The following is a 24,620-nucleotide window of genomic DNA, read 5'->3' on the forward strand; positions in this document are numbered from 1 at the left end:
TATTAACTATATTATCCCTAATATAATTAGGGTTAATATATTTAATATAGGTGGCGGCGGTGTAGGGGGATTAGATTAGGGATTAAAATATTTAATATAGGTGGTGGCGGTGTAGGGGGATTAGATTACAGGTAAAAGAGCTGATTACCTTGTGACAATGCCCCGCAAAAGGCCCTTTTAAGGGCTGGTAATAGAGTTGGTTACTTTGGGGCAATGCCCCACAAAAGGCCCTTTTAAGGGCTGGTAATAGAGCTGGTTACTTTGGGGCAATGCCACGCAAAAGGCCCTTTTCAGGGCTATTTGTAATTTAGTTTAGGGTAGGGACATTTTAGTATTTTAGGGGGTAATACATTTATTATAGGTGGCGGCAGTGTTGGGGGATTAGATTAGGGGGTACTGTAGTTAAAATAGGTGACGGCAGGGTAGGGGGCTCAAATTAGGGGGTGATAATTTTAATATAGATGGCAGTGGTGTAGGGGGATTACATTAGGGGTTAATAATTTTAATGTAGGTGGTGGCGGTGTAGGGGGCTCACATTAGGGGGTTAGACATTTAATATAGGTGGCGGCGGTGTAGGGGGATTAGATTAGGGGTTAATAATTTTAATATAGGTGGCGGCGGTGTAAGGGGGTCAGATTAGGGGGTAGTACATATAATGTAGGTGGCGGCGGGGTAGGGGGCTCACATTAGGGGATAATATAGTTAAAATAGGTGACGGCGGTGTAGGGAGATCATATTAGGGGGTAATATAGTTAAAATAGGTGGCGGCGGTGTGGGGGATCATATTAGGGGGTAATATAGTTAATGTAGCTGGCGGCAGGTCCGGGAGCGGCGGTTTAGGGGTTAATACATTTATTGTTAGGAGTGAGAGGGGGGATTGCGGATAGAGGGGTATACGTGTCGGGCTATGTTTGGGAGGCGTGTTAGACAGTTACGGGTGATTTTATAATTTAGTCAGTTTTTGTAGGCGGCGGCAGTTTCTAAAGTGCCGTAAGTTACTGTCGACTCCAGAAATTTGTACTTACGCAGATTTCTGGACATCGCTAGTTTGTCAGACTTACGGCACTTTAGCATCTGACGGCGCCGTATATGTGATAGCTTGAGTTGCGAGCTGAAACTACGGGCGGCGCAGGTTTCCATGCTTGCGCCGAAACCTGCGCCATATATCGGATCGCTCTCAAAGACTTTAGCCACAAGGCTCTGCGAGATAGAATGGCAAGACTGAACGTCTTTGCACTCAGACATACCACCTGCATACTGGCATCACAAATGAAGGTATTTGCCAGTTTTAATGCCTTGATCCTGTCTTGGATTTCCTCCACAGTAGTCTCCAGAGGAAATAAGGAGTCACACCAATATGAGGCCTCGCCAGTGACCGCCGCGCCACCATACTAGCTACCGGTTGCCATAGCAGACCTTGGTGAAGACAAATCTTCCTTAAGTACCCCTCCAATTTCCTATCCAGGGGGTCTTTAAAAGGGGTACTATCCTCCAGAGGAATCGTAGTTCTCTTAGCCAATATGGATATAGCTACATCCACTTTAAGAATAGTACGCCAAAGCCCCCGCACAGAGTCTGCTATAGGAAACATTTTCTTAAAAACAAGAGATCTCCGTCAGCTAGAATTAGGGGGAAAGGGTTTTGCTCTGAGAGCTTTGAGATTAGGAATGGGACCAGACAGGGGTGTCTGCTGTCTCCCCTCCTCTTTGTGCTTACTATTGAGCCCCTAGCAGCTATGATTAGACAAACTCATGAAGTACAGGGACTATTAATCCATGATACTCTGCAAAAGCTTTGCGTTATTCGCAGATGATCTCACCCTGTTCGTGAAGGAACCTGAGACTTCTATGCCGGTGGTATTTGAATGTCTACAATGGTTTGGCAAGATGTCCTATTATAAGCTCAACTACACGAAGACTGAGGCCTTGGCCTTAAACCTCTCCCCGACACAGCTCTCCCGGCTCAAATAAACCTACCCATTCAATTGGTCGACAAGCCAGCTAGAACACCTGGGGGTTATTCTTTCATCCGACCCGAAAGTGGTAATTCATACCAACTACGACCCGCTTTTGCGAGAGTTTGAAAACCTCACCGCAAAGTGGGCTAAATGTGAGATTTCATGGATTGGGGGAATCCAGTCGGTTAAAATGACATTATTACCTAAGGTCACATACCTTTTTAGGTGTATCCCTCTAATAATTCTAAACTATATTTTAAATCGCTTTCAATCAGTAGTAAGTAGATTTATCTGGCAGGGTAAGCCCCCGAGGATTGTGATGCAGCAACTACAAAAGCCTATCTTGAATGCAGGTCTCGCAGCTCCCAATATCCGTAAATATTACAAAGCGGCTATGCTCTCTCATGTGACAGCATGGAGGGCAATGCCGGATGATACCAGGTGGGGACAACTTGAGCAGGCTGTGCTCCCTTCGGGATTGCTCCTTGAGGACCTTATCTGGGTTCCTCAGCACACTGATGTACTCACAGGAGTGGATAATTCTATCATTCGAGCCTGCATTAGAACCTGGAGGGAGCTCCGTAACTTGACTCAGGTTGCACCACACCCATCACCTGCACATTCAATAAGGGCGCTGCTGCTTTGCCTCCCAGAATCACATCCACAGATGTGGGCTGCATGGGATATAAAGTATTCCCGAGACCTCTACTCACCACGCGGCCTAGCTATGCAAGCTTCAGATCTATCAAACGTAGATATTCCTAAGAAATACCATTTTGAGTATTTTAGATTTATCTCCATGATGTCAGCCTGGAAATTTCCAAAAAATAAACCTAGAGAAATGACTCATTGGGAAAGACGATGGCTTGTAGGTAGACCACTCCGGAAAGCCATGACGATTCACTATCAACTCCTATTGGACTCAGATAGATTCGTAAAGATGTTCCGTGTTCTGGAGTGGGAAAGAGCAATGGGGCGGGAGCACACAGAACTGGAATGGCAAAAAGCCATACAATGTACAAGAGCGGCAATACATTGTGTTACGTTATATGAGCTATTTATAAAATTAGTGCTGTGTTGGCATAGTGTCCCAGAGCAACTACATAAAATGTTTTCCCATACATCAGACAGGTGCTGGAGGGGGTGTGGCCAAAAGGGATCTCACCTCCATATTTGGTGGAGCTGTCATAAAGTGCAGGGGGTGTGGGAACAGGTGGCAACAGTACTCGACCAATTAGGTTTACTCCATAAGTTAACACCAGACATTGCCCTTTTCCATTTAGGACTAGGGAAATTGACTCAAACAGAGAAAATGCTATGTATTGTCATACTCCTAGCCACGAAACTCGCAATAGCAGGGTGTTGGTTGGGAACTTCACAGGTTACATTTAGCATGATCAGAGATATCATTGAATATATCCGCTCAATGGTAGAGTTCTCTTTGAGATGCATGGGCAAACTGGGCTTACATGGGCAGGTTTGGGTACTTTGGGAAAACTGGAAGAAAAAGAATGCATAATTGGGATATAAGGACAGACTGAAAGAAAGCGCTGACAGCTTGAATATGAAACGTCCTTTGCCCCTCACGAAAAATCCCCCTGCCCTTCATTGCTTTCTATCTACCCCCTAATACCCCTAATTAGTGAAAAACACCAGATTTCATGCACAACAATATATAAATAAAATTAATAAGCCTACCACAACTCTTACTCAAGAGGATTACATGGACACAGCATTACCCCAATCCTTGCTTGCAGGGAAACTACCCATTAAAGGATAAAAACTTAATTTTCTTAAGAACACTATCTTCACACACCTCCTAGATATACTAAGGGAAAGAATGACTGGGGATTATGGGAAGTGGGAGGGATACTTAAAACTTTGCTGGGGTCTTCTTTGCCTCCTCCTGGTGGCCAGTAGTTGAATTCCCCCTAGTAATTAGAATGGATTTGTGGACTCTCCATGCCATTGGAAAGAAATCAGGTTGCATCGATGCACTCTCTCATTATGTATAGTCTGTATTAACATTACAGCCATATTCATGTATGTTTCCCCAAAATCTCAAGCACCTTGAAAAACACTGTGGATATCTTGCCGCAGTCTTTACCCTTCTCTTCCTCTACCACTGAATAGAGTATATTCTGAGCAGGAATTCTGCAGTATGCCACCCTCTTGTTATTACTAATCATCCATATAAGCACATCAGGAAGTGTACACTGTGGCTGAAAAAGAAACACACTGATTAAAGTATGAAATTGGGAAAAAATATATTTTATGTCAGGAGGATATTCCTTTTCCACTACCTATTACTCTTTCACTTGATTAAATCTCTTTCTTTCACAGTACCACTTTTTCTGGATAGCACACATATGGCTGTTGACACTTCTGAGAATTGGGGATGAAACAGTGATGATCTAGATCCGCCACTGGTCCTGAGGTCATAGAATTGTCATATTTATTCAGCCATAGTGCTTAATTTTATAGAGAATTCAAACAGAACTTACAATTGTATGTAAAAGGCTATTGTTCTTTAAAAATCTATAATCCATATGAAAGAACAGTATTTATGTGTAAAGGCTGATTTTCTTTTTACCTGGAAATTGGAAGTAAAAAATAACTAATGCAATAGTATCAGTTAAGAACTAATGCATATTGGCTAAATCTCATTGGCTGACAGGCACAATTAACTTTTGTACAGGCCAATGAGCAGTAGTAGGTAGTAACTATCATCCAGGGAACATTATTAGGAATTAAGCAACTGATTCTGTATTAGTTTTATTTAAATTTAAATAGGTTTTACTTAACATTTTTTCTGTTAAAAAAAAACATGTTCAAATAAGATTTTTTCTGAGAACAGTATCCTTTTTATTTGTCTTTTACTACTTATTCAAAACATCAGTATTTTAGAGAAGGCTGAAGATCATTTATAATATTGCATGTAATGTATTATTTTTCATATTATGATGATAATGATTGTTATCATTATTATTATTTATTATTATTATTAATAATAATAATAAGGATTATAATTAAATATATATATTATTTTATATATATATATATATATATATATATATATTTTTATTTTTTTTTCAAATAATTATTATTATCGAAAATCAGACTTTGTCTCTATACCTGTTCATTTCTATGGTGTATTATTATATTACATAAACTGAGTGGGTCATTCTACAAAATGTCCCCACAAATATTGGGGATCAGAGCAGCTGACCTTACCTCTTTGGCCAAAAATCTGATATTTTTTAAAATTCTTTTGGCATCAATTATCTTCTCTTTCACATTAAACTTGTTCAGTTTCCGACTCGCCCTTAGTCCTCGCTTAGCATTTAAGATCTAGGTGGGTTAACATAATTACTGTTAGTGCATTTGTTCATTCAAAAATCAAAAAAATGTTCTAAATAACAAAACATAACAATGCATAAAATGGCAATAGGCAAAAGCAAGTGTATGAATTTATAGAAAACTGTACACATGAGCAGACTGGACATGAGGTTACCTTTTATGTTTATTTTTTGAATAACATTTATTGAAATTTTTGAGGCAACGTTCAAAAAACAAAACAAAAGAGACATAAAAGAGTGGGTTTTTTTTACCGCACAAATGTGTGCCTTTAAGCACTGCGGAATCTGTTGGCGCTCTACAAATAACTGATAATAAAAAGGAACATTAAACTGCTGAGTACAACTACGGTATAATGGTTACTACTCACTTACTACTATTGTTTGTCCTTCTGCGCATACAGCTGTCTTCAAAGTTATTCTCTTATCTTAACCCCTTACAAGAATTAGTTAGTGAAGCTCTGTATCTTCACACTGAGCGCCGCCATTTTGTAGCTTATAACTGTTATGTAACTTTTAAACTGCACAATAACCTGCAAAAATGCAACCCTCTGCTCTCTATTATATGAGCTAAACTTAAGTACAAGGTACAGCTGGTTAAAAAAGACAAATCTGAGAAAGTGCACTGCTTCTGTCACAGGATGCAGCAATATCAGCTAAATTATGAGTTTTGTGTCATGAGTGAAAAAGCATCATTATGCTTCATAGCGATGCTTTTTCACTAACGCCGCTATTACAAGTCTTGTCAGAATAGGTGTACCGCACACCTTTTTTGGCCATCACGCAACGTCAGTACCGCACTTTTAGAAAAGTCCTTTTTTTCAATGGGACTTCCATAGCGCCGGTATTACAAGTTTTGCGATGAGGCCAAAAAGTGAGGCCCTCCCGCATCGCAAACACTATAATAAATGTATTAATCCCTAATCTGCTGCTCCTGATATCACCGCCATTGTAAAAAATATTAACCCCTATTCCGCCGCTTCCCGACATTGTCGTCACTATAATAAAATGATTAAACCCTAAACCGCCGCCCTCCTGCATCACAAACACTATTTAAATATTATTAACCCCTAATCTGCCGTCCGCCCACACCGCCTCTATAATAAACCTATTAACTCCTAAACATAACCCTAACGTAACCCTAACCCTAAGCATAACCCTAACCCTAACGTAATCCTAAGCCTAACACCCCCTAACTTAAATATAATTAAAATAAATCTAAATAAAACTTACAATTATTACCTAAATAATTCCTATTTAAAAATAAATACTTCCCTATAAAATAAAAGCTAGCTACAAAATAACTAATAGTTATAATATTGTAGCTATCTTATACTAATTTACCTGTAAAATAAAACCAAACCTGCCTTACAATAAAACCTAACATTACAATTAAATAAATTAATCAAATACAATTATCTAAATTACCAAAAAAAATAAACACTAAATTACACAAAATAAAAAACAAAATTATCAAAAATAAAAATGAATTACTCCTAATCTAATAGCCCTATCAAAATAAAAAAGCCCTTTCAAAATAAAAAAAAACCTAGCCTACACTAAATTGCCAATGTCCCTTAAAAGGGCCTTTTGCGCGGCATTGCCCCAAAGAAATCAGCTCTTTTACCTGTAAAAAAAAATACAAACCACCCCCCAACAGTAAAACCCACCACCCACACAACCAAACCCCCCAAATAAAATTCTATCTAAATAAACTCTTAGCTAACCATTGCCCTGAAAGGGCATTTGGATGGGCATTGCCCTTAAAATGGCATTTAGCTCTTTTACATTGCCCAAACCCTAAGCTAAAAATAAAACCCACCCAATAAACCCTTAAAAAACCTAACACTAACCCCCGAGGATCCACTTACAGTTTTCGGAGACTGGACATCCATCCTCATCCAGGCGGCAGAAGTCTTCATCCAAGCGGGCCAAAGTCCTCATCGAAGCCAGCAGAAGTCTTCCTCCAGACGGCATCTTCTATCTTCATCCATCTGGCGCGGAGCGGGTCCATCTTCAAGACATCCGGCGTGGAGCATCCTCTTCTTCCGATGGTCAACGTAGAATGAAGGTTTCCTTTAAGGTACGTCATCCAAGATGGCGTCCCTTACATTCCAATTGGCTGATAGAATTCTATCAGCCAATAGGAAATAAAGGGGAAAAATCCTATTGGCTGTTGCAATCAGCCAATAGGATTGAGCTTTCATCCTATTGGCTGATCCAATTAGCCAATAGGATTGAGCTCGCATTCTATTGGCTAATTGGATCAGCCAATAGGATGAAAGCTCAATCCTATTGGCTGATTGCAACAGCCAATAGGATTTTTTCCCCTTTAATTCCTATTGGCTGATAGAATTCTATCAACCAATCGGAATGTGAGGGACGCCATCTTGGATGACATACCTTAAAGGGAAAATTCATTCTACGTTGACCATCGGAAGAAGAGGATGCTCCGCTCCGGATGTCTTGAAGAGGGACCCGCTCCGTGCTGGATGGATGAAGATAGAAGATGCCCTCTGGATGAAGACTTCTGCCAGCTTTGATGAAGACTTCGGCCAGCTTGGATGAATACTTCTGCCGCCTGGATGAGGATGGATGTCCGGTCTTCGAAAACTGTAAGTGGATCATCAGGGGTTAGTGTTAGGTTTTTTAAGGGATTATTGGGTGGGTTTTATTTTTAGCTTAGGGTTTGGGCAATGTAAAAGAGCTAAATGCCCTTTTAAGAGCAATGCCCATCCAAATTCCCTTTTCAGGGCAATGGTTAGCTTAAGTTTATTTAGATAGAATTTTATTTGGAGGGGGTTTGGTTGTGTGGGTGATGGGTTTTACTGTTGGGGGGTTGTTTGTATTTTTTTTACAGGTAAATGAGTCAATTTATTTGGGGCAATGCCCAGCAAAAGGCCCTTTTAAGGGCCATTGGCAGTTTAGTGTAGGCTTGGGCTTTTTTTATTTTGAAAGGGCTATTAGATTTATTTAAATTTAATTTATTTTATTGTAATGTTAGATTTTAGTGTAAGGCAGGTTAGGTTTTATTTTACAGGTAACCTTGTATTTATTTTAGCTAGGTAGTTATTAAATAGTTAATAACTATTTACTAACTAGTCTACCTAGTTAAAATAAATACAAACTTACCTGTGAAATAAAAATAAAACCTAAGCTAGCTACAATATAACTATTAGTTATTTTGTAGCTAGCTTAGGTTTTATTTTACAGGTAAGTTTGTATTTAGTTTTAAATAGGTATTATTTAGTTAATAATTAAAAGATTTATTTTGATTGATTTTAATTAATTAAGTTAGGGGGTGTTAGGGTTCGGTTTAGGGGTTAATATATTCATTTAGTGTTAGTGATGTTGGAGGCCAGAGGTTTAGGGGTTAATAACTTTAGTATAGTGGAGGCAACATTGGGGGAGGCAGATTAGGGGTTAATAACTGTAATGTAGGGGGCGGAGATGTTAAGGGCGGCATATTAGGGGTAAATAGTTTTATGTAGGTGGCAGGGATGTTAGGGGCAGCAGATTAGGGATGTTTAGACGTGGTTTTTATGTTAGGGTGTTAGGTTTAAACATAACTTTTTCTTTCCTCATAGACATCAATGGGGCTGCGTTACGGAGCTTTTGTTTCCTTGATCCCAGGTGCTAGGCTTTTTTTTTTGCTGGCTCTCCCCATTGATGTCTATGGGGAAATCGTGCCGAGCACGTCAAAGCAGCGCTTGTATTTGGGTGAAGCATGGAGCTCAATGCCACCATATCGCCCGCGCAAGCCTGCTTTTTGTGAACCTGTAATAGCAGCTCTATAGGGAGGTTAAATACCGCCGCTTTTGTGGCGGTCGTTAATTTCCCTGTAGTGCTCAAAACTCGTAATCTAGCTGTTTGCGAGCTACATGATTTCCCAGTGTAAAATGCAGAGCAGGCTACCTAGGTATGCTGTTCAGCAAAGGAAGAGTACAAAGCCAATTTGATAATAGAAAAAAAAAAAATTGCATATTCTGTTAAATTTTTACTTTGATCTCCCCTTGCATAGGTGAAGTAAAATTACTTGCACAGCAATAATAAATAAGGGGCTGGACCTTAATGGGGCATTGAACACTAAATAATTGCTAGATAGAATGATGCATTCAAAGAAAAGATTATACTGAGAATAACATGTACATTTTTTTTTTTTAAAGTTTCATTAGCTGTTTAAATATTGACAAAATAAGTGTAAAGTTTTAGTGACTATAAAACAATGGGAGCTGCCATGTTGTAACTTAGGTTACTTTCTCTGCTGTGGCCAATTAGGGACAGTTATAAATAGGTCACTAGAGTGTGCAGCCAATGGCTGTGTGGAATATAACAGTGTTCTGCACTTTTATTTCTAGCAGAAACTGAAAAGCTCACAATTTCAAAATGGAATTACAGGAAAATGGGACAAAATAAATAATGAAAGTATATTGCAGAGTTTTTTTAGATATACGATTTATCATTTTATAGTACCATCCCAAAGTGTTTAATGGCCCTTTAATACCATAATATTTAGCATTTAATATTGTTCACAAAGTCTAATAAAATGAAAGACAATAAAGATCATTGATCATGAATGTTTTTCAAAAGATTCTCCAGAATCTCTCCTCTTTTTCTGTACCATGGGGTAGATTTACCAATGTCTGTCCAACATGATACGCTGTAGCGTATCATGTCCGACAGACATCACTGAATACGCTGTTGGCATTTATCATTGCACAAGCAGTTCACCAGAACTTTAGACCGCTGCTTCATAACTGCTGTTTCCGGTGAGCCTGAAGGCTTGTGCGAAGACAAGGAGAACAAGGGTCATTCGGCCTTTGTTAAATCTACTCACATATCTCTAATTTTTTTCTATTACTTAAGAGACATATTAGGAAGGAGTAGAAGAGAAAAGTTATTTTCAATGGTATCAACTTTTGATAGAACAAAAAAATAAATAAAATGTTAAATGACATATACTGCTAACAAAATGAATTGTGCAATATTATCCACAACAAAAAGAGTAAAGAGAATACGGAATAGTGATGTCCAGTCCCTTCTTAATAAAGAAATATTAGAAAAATATGTTTCTATATAGAGAGATGGAGGGAATACTTTTTTTTTTAGTACAAATCTGTAAAAAGTTATCCTTTAAGACTAAAAAAAGTAAGGCCTAGATTTGGAGTTCGGCGGTAAAAGGGCTGTTAACGCTCCGCGGGCTTTTTTCTGTCCGCACCATAAAATTAACTCTGGTATCGAGAGTTCAAACAAATGCTGCGTTAGGCTCCAAAAAAGGAGCGTAGAGCATTTTTACCGCAAAAGCAACTCTCGATACCAGAGTTGCTTACGGACGCGGCCGGCCTCAAAAACGTGCTCGTGCACGATTCTCCCATAGGAAACAATGGGGCTGTTTGAGCTGAAAAAAAACCTAACACCTGCAAAAAAGCAGCGTTCAGCTCCTAACGCAGCCCCATTGTTTCCTATGGGGAAACACTTCCTACGTCTGCACCTAACACTCTAACATGTACCCCGAGTCTAAACACCCCTAGCCTTACACTTATTAACCCCTAATCTGCCGCCCCCGCTATCGCTGACCCCTGCATATTTTTTTTAACCCCTAATCTGCCACTCCGTAAACCGCCGCAACCTACGTTATCCCTATGTACCCCTAATCTGCTGCCCTAACATCGCCGACCCCTATATTATATTTATTAACCCCTAACCTGCCCCCCACAACGTCGCCGACACCTGCCTACACTTATTAACCCCTAATCTGCCGAGCGGACCTGAGCGCTACTATAATAAAGTTATTAACCCCTAATCCGCCTCACTAACCCTATCATAAATAGTATTAACCCCTAATCTGCCCTCCCTAACATCGCCGACACCTAACTTCAATTATTAACCCCTAATCTTCCGATCGGAGCTCACCGCTATTCTAATAAATGGATTAACCCCTAAAGCTAAGTCTAACCCTAACACTAACACCCCCCTAAGTTAAATATAATATTTATCTAACGAAATAAATTAACTCTTATTAAATAACTTATTCCTATTTAAAGCTAAATACTTACCTGTAAAATAAACCCTAATATAGCTACAATATAAATTATAATTACATTGTAGCTATTTTAGGATTAATATTTATTTTACAGGCAACTTTGTAATTATTTTAACCAGGTACAATAGCTATTAAATAGTTAAGAACTATTTAATAGTTACCTAGTTAAAATAATAACAAATTTACCTGTAAAATAAATCCTAACCTAAGATATAATTAAACCTAACACTACCCTATCAATAAAATAATTAAATAAACTACCTACAATTACCTACAATTAACCTAACACTACACTATCAATAAATTAATTAAACACAATTCCTACAAATAAATACAATTAAATAAACTAGCTAAAGTACAAAAAATAAAAAAGAACTAAGTTACAGAAAATAAAAAAATATTTACAAACATAAGAAAAATATTACAACAATTTTAAACTAATTACACCTACTCTAAGCCCCCTAATAAAATAACAAAGCCCCCCAAAATAAAAAATTCCCTACCCTATTCTAAATTAAAAAAGTTACAAGCTCTTTTACCTTACCAGCCCTGAACAGGGCCCTTTGCGGGGCATACCCCAAGAATTTCAGCTCTTTTGCCTGTAAAAAAAAACATACAATACCCCCCCCCCAACATTACAACCCACCACCCACATACCCCTAATCTAACCCAAACCCCCCTTAAATAAACCTAACACTAAGCCCCTGAAGATCTTCCTACCTTGTCTTCACCATCCAGGTATCACCGATCCGTCCTGGCTCCAAGATCTTCATCCAACCCAAGCGGGGGTTGGCGATCCATAATCCGGTCCAGAAGAGGCTCCAAAGTCTTCCTCCTATCCGGCAAGAAGAGGACATCCGGACCGGCAAACATCTTCTCCAAGCGGCATCTTCGATCTTCTTCCATCCGGTGCGAAGCGGCAGGATCCTGAAGACCTCCAGCGCGGAACATCCATCCGGACCGACGACTGAACGACGAATGACTGTTCCTTTAAGGGACTTCATCCAAGATGGCGTCCCTCGAATTCCGATTGGCTGATAGAATCCTATCAGCCAATCGGAATTAAGGTAGGAATTTTCTGATTGGCTGATGGAATCAGCCAATCAGAATCAAGTTCAATCCGATTGGCTGATCCAATCAGCCAATCAGATTGAGCTCGCATTCTATTGGCTGTTCCGATCAGCCAATAGAATGCGAGCTCAATCTGATTGGCTGATTGGATCGGCCAATCGGATTGAACTAGATTCTGATTGGCTGATTCCATCAGCCAATCAGAAAATTCCTACCTTAATTCCGATTGGCTGATAGAATCCTATCAGCCAATCGGAATTCGAGGGACGCCATCTGTTCCGATCAGCCAATAGAATGCGAGCTCAATCTGATTGGCTGATTGGATCGGCCAATCGGATTGAACTAGATTCTGATTGGCTGATTCCATCAGCCAATCAGAAAATTCCTACCTTAATTCCGATTGGCTGATAGAATCCTATCAGCCAATCGGAATTCGAGGGACGCCATCTTGGATGACGTCCCTTAAAGGAACAGTCATTCGTCGTTCAGTCGTCGGTCCGGATGGATGTTCCGCGCTGGAGGTCTTCAGGATCCTGCCGCTTCGCTCCGGATGGAAGAAGATCGAAGATGCCGCTTGGAGAAGATGTTTGCCGGTCCGGATGTCCTCTTCTTGCCGGATAGGAGGAAGACTTTGGAGCCTCTTCTGGACCGGATTATGGATCGCCAACCCCCGCTTGGGTTGGATGAAGATCTTGGAGCCAGGACGGATCGGTGATACCTGGATGGTGAAGACAAGGTAGGAAGATCTTCAGGGGCTTAGTGTTAGGTTTATTTAAGGGGGGTTTGGGTTAGATTAGGGGTATGTGGGTGGTGGGTTGTAATGTTGGGGGGGGGGGGTATTGTATGTTTTTTTTTACAGGCAAAAGAGCTGAAATTCTTGGGGCATGCCCCGCAAAGGGCCCTGTTCAGGGCTGGTAAGGTAAAAGAGCTTGTAACTTTTTTAATTTAGAATAGGGTAGGGAATTTTTTATTTTGGGGGGCTTTGTTATTTTATTAGGGGGCTTAGAGTAGGTGTAATTAGTTTAAAATTGTTGTAATATTTTTCTTATGTTTGTAAATATTTTTTTATTTTCTGTAACTTAGTTCTTTTTTATTTTTTGTACTTTAGCTAGTTTATTTAATTGTATTTATTTGTAGGAATTGTGTTTAATTAATTTATTGATAGTGTAGTGTTAGGTTAATTGTAGGTAATTGTAGGTAGTTTATTTAATTATTTTATTGATAGGGTAGTGTTAGGTTTAATTATAACTTAGGTTAGGATTTATTTTACAGGTAAATTTGTTATTATTTTAACTATGTAACTATTAAATAGTTCTTAACTATTTAATAGCTATTTTACCTGGTTAAAATAATAACAAAGTTGCCTGTAAAATAAATATTAATCCTAAAATAGCTATAATATAATTATAATTTATATTGTAGCTATATTATGATTTATTTTACAGGTAAGTATTTAGCTTTAAATAGGAATAATTTATTTAATAAGAGTTAATTTATTTCGTTAGATAAAAATTATATTTAACTTAGGGGGGTGTTAGTGTTAGGGTTAGACTTAGCTTTAGGGGTTAATACATTTATTAGAATAGCGGTGAGCTCCGGTCGGCAGATTAGGGGTTAATGTTTGAAGTTAGGTGTCGGCGATGTTAGGGAGGGCAGATTAGGGGTTAATACTATTTATGATAGGGTTAGTGAGGCGGATTAGGGGTTAATAACTTTATTATAGTAGCGCTCAGGTCCGCTCGGCAGATTAGGGGTTAATAAGTGTAGGCAGGTGGAGGCGACGTTGTGGGGGGCAGATTAGGGGTTAATACTATTTATGATAGGGTTAGTGAGGCGGGTTAGGGGTTCATAACTTTATTATAGTAGCGGTGCGGTCCGCTCGGCAGATTAGGGGTTAATAAGTGTAGGCAGGTGTCGGCGACGTTGAGGGGGGCAGATTAGGGGTTAATAAATATAATATAGGGGTCGGCGATGTTAGGGCAGCAGATTAGGGGTACATAGGGATAACGTAGGTGGCAGCGATTTGCGGTCGGAAGATTAGGGGTTAATTATTTTAAGTAGCTGGCGGCGACGTTGTGGGGGGCAAGTTAGGGGTTAATAAATGTAATACAGGGGTCGGCGGGGTTAGGGGCAGCAGATTAGGGGTACATAAGTATAACGTAGGTGGCGGTCGGCAGATTAGGGGTTAAAAATTTTAATCGAGTGGCGGCGGTGTGGGGGGACCTCGGTTTAGGGGTACATAGGTAGTTTATGGGTGTTAGTGTACTTTAGGGTACAGTAGTTAAGAGCTTTATAAACCGGCGTTAGCCAGAAAGCTCTTAACTCCTGCTATTTTCAGGCGGCTGGAGTTTTGTCGTTAGAGCTCTAACGCTCACTTCAGAAACGACTCTAAATACCAGCGTTAGAAAGATCCCATTGAAAATATAGGCTACGCAAATGGCGTAGGGGGATCTGCGGTATGGAAAAGTCGCGGCTGAAAAGTGAGCGTTAGACCCTTTAATCACTGACTCCAAATACCAGCGGGCGGCCAAAACCAGCGTTAGGAGCCTCTAACGCTGGTTTTGACGGCTACCGCCGAACTCCAAATCTAGGCCTAAGTATTTAATCTGATTTATAAAGCAATGTGTTTTCAATCTAACAAATCAGCTGCATATTAAAATAAATATCTTCCTAGATAAGATAAAATCTAATATTTGCCAACAGCTTCTTTTATAATTATACAAACGCAGCAATGAGGGACTGAGGGAACAGAAAACACAAATACTTACAACGTTGTGTGTAAGAGCCTTTACTCTGCACTGGTCAAGATTATTAGGCCGACTCATTGTTCTTTTGCCGGCATTGAGAGAGTATTGTCTGGAGGGAATAGGGCAGAAACAGACTTTCTTACACATTAAATGCACAGTGCACAATTTACAAACATTCTCTAATGAGATCACAGCGAGCCAGATAAATAAATAAATAATCAGTGCATTCTCTAACTGCCGTATAAATATCAGGGCTGTTAATATAAAGAAAAAGAATGTTCCACTGCCCAATTTTCCAAAAATAAAACATATATATATATATAACTCATGAAGCTTAATTCTATAGGAGTGTGTGTTTCTTTACCTTCTGATAATAATGTCCATTCTCAGCACTATAGCTGTCTAGGATTATAATTATTTTATTTTTCAAGACAGTGATGTTTCTATTACATATCTCCCAACATTTGTGTCTAAGTATTAAAGAGACACTGAACCCACATTTTTTCTTTCGTGATTCAGATAGAGCATGACATTTAAAGCAACTTTTTCATTTACTCCTAATATCAAATTTTCTTCGTTCTCTTGGTATCTTTATTTGAAATGCAAGAATGTAAGTTTAGATGCCGGCCCATTTTTGGTAAACAACCTGGGTAAATTCATCCACCAAATAAAAAAGTGCTTTCCAGATTTCTGAACAAAAAAAAAAGCTTAGATGCCTTCTTTTCAAATAAAGATAGCAAGAGAACGAAGAAAATTGATAATAGGAGTAAATTAGAAAGTTGCTTAAAATGTCATGCTCTATCTGAATCACAAAATAAAAAATTGGGGGTCAGTGTCCCTTTAAGGACTCAGGAGGTTGAGGGGAGCAATTGCTGTTTTGCAGACAGGGGCAGGAAGAATCATAGTTGCATAGGTAGCATTGATACGTCTGCCCAGTTGGTGGGTGTGTCTGGGTAGCTGGTGGGTGGGCTTGTTTTGGTGGTCTTTGGGTGGGACTAAGGGAAATGCAGAAAATCAGGGCCTATGTTACAGTATTACTGTTATATAATCTTTTCTACCTCAGTATAATAGCAGACCATTGTAACTGTCCCTATTTGAGAGGGACAGTCCCTAATTCTGAGCTCTGTCCCACTGTCTCTCTCAAATAGGGACAGTAGGTAGATCTGCTATTATACTGAGGTAGAAAAGATTATTTAACAGTAAAACTGTAGCAGATGTACTTGGCTCCCTCTCCAGCATTTCCAGTATCTCCAGTTCCTATGTTATTCTGAGAAACCTAAAACTCACAAACATCTCTATTGTAAGTGAATGGCGCTCAACAGAATAACATAGGAACTGGGAGTTTAGATTATTGGTTTAATGAGAGATGTTACTGCACCCAAACACACTTAAAGTTATATTAAAATCATATTTTAATATATACCATAAATCAGCAATTCAGCACTGCATTGCAAAATATTTGCATAAATGTCTTAAAATCGTTTAACCCATTTAAAATAAAATGTTGTCAAAGGATGTACCTGCAACCAGCAACAAATTCTTCAAAAACCTTCTTAAGACGAACTTCAGGGCTGGATTTTGGTCTCCTGGAAAGTTTCTCCACTTCATCAATTCCAAGTTCCTGTGGATCAGAGACAAATAAGTCAGATGTTTTCTTTTTATCTTTTTATGTAGCTCACAGAGACACTTCTGTTTTTTTTTCAAACCTGTCCCTGGGCCTCCCTAACAAGCCAGATTTTTAGGATATCTGAACTGAGCACAGGTGAAATAGTCAGCTGATTAGTATAGATGGTTACTTTACCTGCTCTCATCCAAGGTAATCCTGAAAATCTGGCGTGTTAGGGAGGCTACAGGACAGGTTTGAAAACCAGTGAGTTAGAAAAATCCGGAGCTTGTGTCTTATTGGTCAACCCTCAAAGTTAGTCTTGACAAACTGGAACCAAGATAAACTATTGTTCTGGGTTTTGACACTTTAAATAAATTATGACCTAGGCAAACTAGGCCTTTGCCTTTTTCTCTAGTAGGGGTTCAATATCCCTCTGGCCTCCATTTGTGAGAAATATATGAGGAAACTGCAGACTACAATTGTTGGGTAGATTTCAGGGACAGCATATTTCCTACTACCTAGGGTAGAGCACAACCTAAATACAACTGTACATTAAAGGCTGTGACACACTGCAAGCAGAGCGGCGCGCAGCGTGTAGATGCGGTTGTGCGCGCTCAGTGTGTCCTGTCTTTTCATCTCTGAGCACTCTGCTGCGTCAGGTCGCGTAGCTGAGCGCTCAGAGATGAAATATTTGAACTTCAGAAGCAATGCGACGTGGTGCAAAGCAGCTGCTTTGCCTCGCGCCACATAGCTTGCAGAGTGTCACAGCCTTAAGACAGTTACCCACGTCCTATACTACAAAATTATATAGCTGCACTCATACAGCTTTCATATAAGCATACGTTGATGACTTTATATTTACAAATATATCAAAGATCCCTGCTCCATTACTTTTCCACCTGTTTTGGGGCCGCTGACAGAAATCAACCCGATTGAATGTGATTGGGTTGATTGACACGCCCTGCTAGCGGCCGATTGGCAGCGAATCTGCAGGGGGCTGCATTGCTCCAGCAGTTCACAGGAACTACTGGTGCAATGATAAATGCCGACAGCGTATGCATTTATTGATATGTGGCAGACATGATACGCTACTTCGTATCATGTCCTCTCGCACAATGATAAATATGCCCCATAGCCTCAAAGCGTTGACTCCTCAACCAGCTTTTTTATAAAGTGGTTTGTCACAAAAAACTATATATAAGAAAATAAAAACCAATTTGGGCCAGTTTCATCTAACTTGTTTGCCAACTTGCCTTAACTTTACTTGCTTTAACTTTATTCTGACTGACTGTAAAAAATTTTTTAATTTCAAATCAATTATAAGCGACTTTAAACAGTGCAAAGTCATTTGACTTAACTTACAAACCAGCTGAGAAAAGCTGAAATACAGCTTGACATAAGTCAAGATAAAACACATATGTGCTAACTGTGGTACGGTAACAATGCAGCACAGACTTGTTTTCATTTAATATGATACCTTAATTAATATTCTGAAGTATTAAAAGTAATAATATTATTGTATTTTCATACATTAATATTGCATTTAATTTAATAGCAATATTTCAGTGTAATAATAAGTTTACAGTTTCAAAATGGTATTGACCGTATTGCCCTATTACCTAATACAAATTGACATCTGTTTTTGCTAAATGTCTTCACAAATATAGCATGTTGTAGCCTTGTTCTTAAAGTCAGTGGAGAAAGAGAAAAAAACATGAAATCACTTGAGACTTAGGGCCCCGTTTATGAAGCAACGGATGGTGCTTCGGAGGCCCATCGTTTCATATGACCGCTGCTCCTTAACCTGTCCACTACCTTATAGGTGGCTGATTAAAATCATACCGGTCAAATACGATCGGGATGATTGACAGCTCCTGCTAGCGGCTGATTGGCCGCCAGTGAGCAGGGGCAGCATTGCACAAGCATTTCACTAGAAATGCTTGTGCAATGAAAAATGCCAACAGCATAGCAATGTCGAGTGGACATGATTCGCTGTAGCAATTTATGTCCGCTCGATATTTAGTAAATCTACCCCATAAATTCAATAGGACATGACAAGTAGGGCTTTGTTGATAACAGCTTGCTATGCTTTTTCTAACTAGGTGGTTGCATTTCTAACAGAGCTAAATTGAATAAACTTGGGTCTGACCTCTGGCCCATTTCTGTTAATCCTTCTCAATAAATCTGCAGTCTTTGATACTAGTGATCACACTTTCCTTCTCTAAATCCTCCAAACCCATGGCATTTGTGACACAATATTTTCAATATTTTCTCTAATGTATCATTCTCTGGTACATCCTTTGCCCCCTTACAGTTTTTGTTTGAGGTACTACAAGGCTCAGTTCATGACCCAATTCCCTTTTTAATAGCAAAGTCCAAAGGAGTTCAGTATAATCTAAATGCTGATGACACCCAACTCAAACTCTTTGCACCTGATCTATACTTGAATTTGACAGTCATCAAATCAACACCCACCAAGCTGCTGCTTTGCGGTCATACGTGACTTAGAAGTTTCACTCGTTCCTTTGCCAGTTCCTGATGCTTCCATCTTAAAATAGTTCTAAACTTCTGCACATGACAACACTAATATTTTAACCCACTGTATTGTATTATCCCACTTTGACTATACCAACATTCACTCTGGTTCCCCAGTCTACCATCTGTTACCACTGCAATTCATCATGAATGTCTCTGCTAGACTGACCTTCCTCAAACATTGCTCCTCATCTTCTGCACCTCTCTGCCAATCTGTTCACTGGTTTTCCTTAGCCTCAAATATAGAATTCAGAATTCAACCCAACATACAAAGCCCTTAAAAACACTGTACCCCCATATATCTCTGATGTTGTCTGCAAATATCATCATACAAACTCCCTTCTGCCAATACCTACTTTTTCCTCCTCCCATCTTCAGTTTTCTGGGCGTAAAACATTTCTGTGGAATTCTCTGCCTTACTCCACTAGCCCCAAATTTTCTGACCTTCAAGTGTTCCCTAAAAAACTACTATTCGGGGAATGCGGGTGTATTTGTCTTATTTCTCACCTCTGATTCTTTTACATTTCCTATACTTACCTTTTGTAATCCCTGTATCCTGTGAGCTCAAAAGCTCAATTGTCTTCCACACACAAACCTTTTACAAAGTAATCTGCAATATATACAGTCGTATGCAAAAGTTTAGGCACCCCTGACAATTTCCATGATTTTCATTTATAAATAATTGGGTGTTTGGATCAGCAATTTCATTTTGATTTATCAAACAACTGAAGGACACAGTAATATTTCAGTAGGGAAATTAGCTTTATTGGATTAACAGAAAATGTGCAATATGCATCAAAACGAAATTAGAAAGATGCATAAATTTGGGCACTCCAACAGAAATATTGCATCAATATTTAGTAGAGCCTCCTTTAGCAGAAATAACAACCTCTAGACGCTTCCTATAGCCTGTAATGAGTGTCTGGATTCTGGATGAAGGTATTTTGGACCATTCCTCCTTGCAAAACATCTCCAGTTCAGTTAGGTTTGATGGTTGCCGAGCATGGACAGCCCGCTTCAAATCACCCCACAGATTTTTAATGATATTCAGATCTGGGGACTGGGATGGCCATTCCAGAACATTGTACTTGTTCCTCTGCATACATGCCAGAGTAGATTTTAAGCAGTGTTTTGGTTTGTTGTCTTGTTGAAATATCCAGCCCCGGCGTAACTTCAACTTTGTGACTGATTCCTCAACATTATTCTCAAGTATCTGCTGATATTGAGTGGAATCCATGCGACCCTCAACTTTAACAAGATTCCCAGTATCGGCACTGGCCACACAGCCCCACAGCATGATGGAACATCCACCAAATGTTACTGTGTGGGTAGCAAGTATTTGTCTTGGAACGCTGTGTTCTTTTGCCGCCATGCATAACGCCCCTTGTTATGACCAAATACCTCAATCTTTGTTTCATCATTCCACAGCACCTTCTTCCAAAATGAAGCTGGCTTGTCCAAATGTGAGTTTGTGGCGTGTGTGCAGAAAAGGCTTCTTCTGCATCACTCTCCCATACAGCTTCTCCTTGTGCAAAGTGCGCTGAATTGTTGAACGATGCACAGTAACACCATCTGCAGCAAGATGATGTTGTAGGTCTTTGGAGGTGGTCTGTGGGCTGTTTCTGACTGTTCTCACCATCCTTTGCTTTTGCCTCTCCGATATTTTACTTGACCTGCCACTTCTGGCCTTAACAAGAACTGTGCCTGTTTCCATTTCCTCACCATGTTCCTCACAGTGGACACTGACAGCTTAAATCTATGTGATAGCTTTTTGTAGCCTTCCCCTAAATCATATTGTTGAACAATCTTTGTTTTCAGGTCATTTGAGAGTTGTTTTGAGGCCTCCATGTTGCCACTCTTCAGAGGACAGTCAAAGAGAAGAACTTGCAATTGGCCACCTTAAATACATTTTCTCATGATTGGATGCACCTGTCTATGAAGTTCAAAGCTTAATGGGCTCACCCAACCAATTGTGTGTTCCAATTAATCAGTGCTAGGTAGTTACAGGTATTCAAATCAACAAAATGACAAGGGTGCCCAAATGTATGCACCTGTCTAATTTCATATTGATGCATATTGCACATTTTCTGTTAATCCAATAAACCTCATTTCACTACTGAAATATTACTGTGTCCTTCAGTTATATGATAGATCAAAATGAAATTGCTGATCCAAACACCCAATTATTTATAAATGAAAATCATGGAAATTGTCAGGGGTGCCTAAACTTTTGCATACGACAGGGCAGAGATGTCTACTGCAGCACTTTTTAATTGCATTTTATAATGTTTACCATGGCATTAAGAAGCTTTGTTTATTGAGCTGCAGAACATGATCATGATGATGATAATAATAATAATAAAGTTTAAGTTGTAACAAGTTAGCTGAAAAGTTCTTTAATTATTAAAAAATGTTTGCTTTAATATAACCATTTATTCTCAGAAAATTAAAAAAAGTATTTTATTATAATCATTGTTACTATTATTATTACAATAAGTGATTCTAATCTTTCAAATAAACGTAACACATTTATTTGCATATGGTGAAATGTTCCCTTTAATGGGGCGAATGGAAAATGCAGCAATGACGTATACGAAAATAGATAAAATGTTGTTTTATTCTGCCCTGTAACATTATTCTTTTTGAAACACTTTATTTTAACTGAATTAAAGGAAATAGTAAATATGAATTTAAAGGTACAGTAAATGTTAGGTCTAATAAAGGACCCTTGTATTAATGAACCCTTGTTTTTTAATATTTACTTCACATAGATTATTGTTTAAACCCCTTGAAATGCTGAAATGCAATATAAAAGGAAGCAACAGCCTAAGCCATTATTTATATATATATATATATATATATATATATATATATATATATATATATATATATATATTTCTATACATACAGTATATATGTCATATGTAAGATTTTTTTATATTTTCTACATAAATAACTATAGACAATTTTTTTTGTATTTGATCAGCTGCTTTTCTATTAAACTAAGAGTTTATTTACTTTTTATTATAAGTATCTGCACTTGTTTTATCATAAATCAATGTCATTGTTTTGCTTTACAAATAATTGGTAACAATAAAAATAATACTAATCATCATCATAAGCTTTTGACGCCCCAAAATGCAAAGTAGTTGTAATGTACAAGTATTGTCCTTGGTAAAATAATAAATCCTAGAAGGTGTTAACAGGGTAAGGGCAGATTTACCAGCCGTTCAGCTATCTTGACAATCCAGTTGGAGATGCAGAGTCTCCAGCTGTGGTCCTCCCAGTAGCTCCACACGTATATGCAGGGTTTATCATTGCTCATTGAGATGCAGCTGTAGGAACTAGAAAGAGAAGAGAAAAAAAATTATGCTTACCTGATAAATTTCTTTCTTTCTGGATATGGAGAAGTCACGTCATTCAATTACTAGTGTGAATATCACTCCTGGCCAGCAGGAGGCGGCAAAGAGCACCACAGCAAAGCTGTTAAGTGTCACTCCCCTACCCATAATCATTCGACCAAAGGGAAATGGAAAATGAATAACACAAAGGTGTATAGGTGCCTGAGGTTTAGTCAAAAATAACTGTCTTAATCAAGGTTGGGGTCGTGGACTCTCCATATCCGAAAACAAAGAAATTTATCAGGTAAGCATAAATTTTGTTTTCTTTCCTCAGATATAGAGAGTCCACAATGTCATTCAATTACTAGTGGGAACCAATACCCAAGCTAGAGGACACAGAATGAACAGGGAAGGAGAACAAGACAGGCAGATCTAAACAGAAGGCACCACCGCTTGAAGAAACTTTCTCCCAAAAGAGGCCTCAGCAGAGGCAAAAGTATTACATTTGTAAAATGTGGAAAAATTATGCAGAGAGGACCAAGTCTCAGTCTTGCAAATCTGTTTCACAGAAGCTTCATTTTTGAACGCCCAAGAAGAGGAGACAGCCCTAGTGGAATGAGCTGTAATTCTCTCAGGAGGTTGTTGTCCTGCAGTCTCATAAGCAAAACGAATCATACTTCTCAACCAGAGAGAAATAGATTTAGAAATAGCCTTCTGACCCTTACGCTTTCCTGAGAAACACACAAACAGGGCAGAAGACTGGCGAAAATTCTTAGTCACAAGATAGTAGGTAAAGTAGTACTAATGGTAATTATCTTTATTGGTTTAACTATTCAATCATACACATTTAAAAACACTTAAACTCTCTAGATATCAATATATAGCATAGATGTGTGAATAATACCTCTGAGAATCATGTATCTATATGTGAAACATTGTACTTGATTTGTATAATATGAAGCAGTCAGATACAAACATCTTTTGGAGCCTGCTATTAATAAACTCATAAATAATGCAGTAACAAAGAGGACCTGTTAAAATGTAGGATGCCAGATTATGAGATTAAAGATATCTAGCTAATACTCTATTTGTAATTATAAAGTCCTTGCTTGCACAGACAACTTTAGCACAGCTGTTCAGTGTAATAGATTCTGTCTGCTTAAAATCTCTAAATATAATATTTAGTATAGTTGTGTGAATAACACCTCTGAGAATCATGTATCTAGATATGAAACATTGTACTTGGTTTGTATAATATCAAGCAGTCAGATATAAACACTATCTTTTATAGCCGGCTATTAATAAATTCAAAAATAATTCTGTAACAAGAGGACCTGTCAATATGTGGAATGTTAGGTTATGAGATTAAAGCTATCTAGCTAATACTGCTATCTGTAATTATAAAGTCCTTGCTTGCACAGTTAACTTTAGGATAGCTATTCAGTGCAATAGAGTCTGTCTGCTTAAGCCCCTTCTATAGCGGGGGCTAGATTAACGTTTAATTGACTTGTTTCACTAACATAGCACAACGTCTGATCTCAGAATATAACACATATTTACAAGCTATTGGCAATCAACAGTTATCATAGAGAGTAAGCTTTTAAAAAATGAGAGTATGGACTCTCTGAAGCCAGACCCCTGACACGTGTTTCGCTCACGCTTCCTCAGCTTGTAAATGTGTGTTATATTCTGAGATCAGACGTTGTGCTATGTTAGTGAAACAAGTCAGTTAAACGTTAATCTAGCCCCCCGCTATAGAAGGGGCTAAAGCAGACAGAATCTATTACACTGTATAGCTGTGTTAAAGTTAACTGTGCAAGGACTTTATAGTTACAGATAGAGTATTAGCTAGATAGCTTTAATCTCGCAATCTGACATCCAACATATAACATGTCCTCTTGTTACAGCATTATTTCTGAATTTCTTAATAGCCGGCTGCAAAAAATATTGTTTTTCTCTAACTG

At 38.7% G+C, this 24,620-nt stretch overlaps 1 protein-coding gene across 1 annotated transcript in view; it reads right to left on the reverse strand.

Moving 5' to 3' along the window:
• LOC128642623 (fer-1-like protein 4) overlaps positions 1–24,620 on the reverse strand; it is a 210,947-nt gene that overhangs the window by 139,692 nt on the left and 46,635 nt on the right. The window contains exons 9-13 of the mRNA XM_053695431.1: positions 22,539–22,659; positions 16,695–16,795; positions 15,196–15,283; positions 5,192–5,308; positions 4,027–4,179 (exon numbers count right to left, since the gene is read on the reverse strand). Coding sequence (XP_053551406.1) covers positions 4,027–4,179; positions 5,192–5,308; positions 15,196–15,283; positions 16,695–16,795; positions 22,539–22,659 — 580 coding nt within the window. The remainder of the gene's footprint in view (positions 1–4,026; positions 4,180–5,191; positions 5,309–15,195; positions 15,284–16,694; positions 16,796–22,538; positions 22,660–24,620) is intronic.

Source organism: Bombina bombina, chromosome 1 (assembly GCF_027579735.1).
Source record: "Bombina bombina isolate aBomBom1 chromosome 1, aBomBom1.pri, whole genome shotgun sequence".
Classification (NCBI taxonomy): domain Eukaryota; kingdom Metazoa; phylum Chordata; class Amphibia; order Anura; family Bombinatoridae; genus Bombina; species Bombina bombina.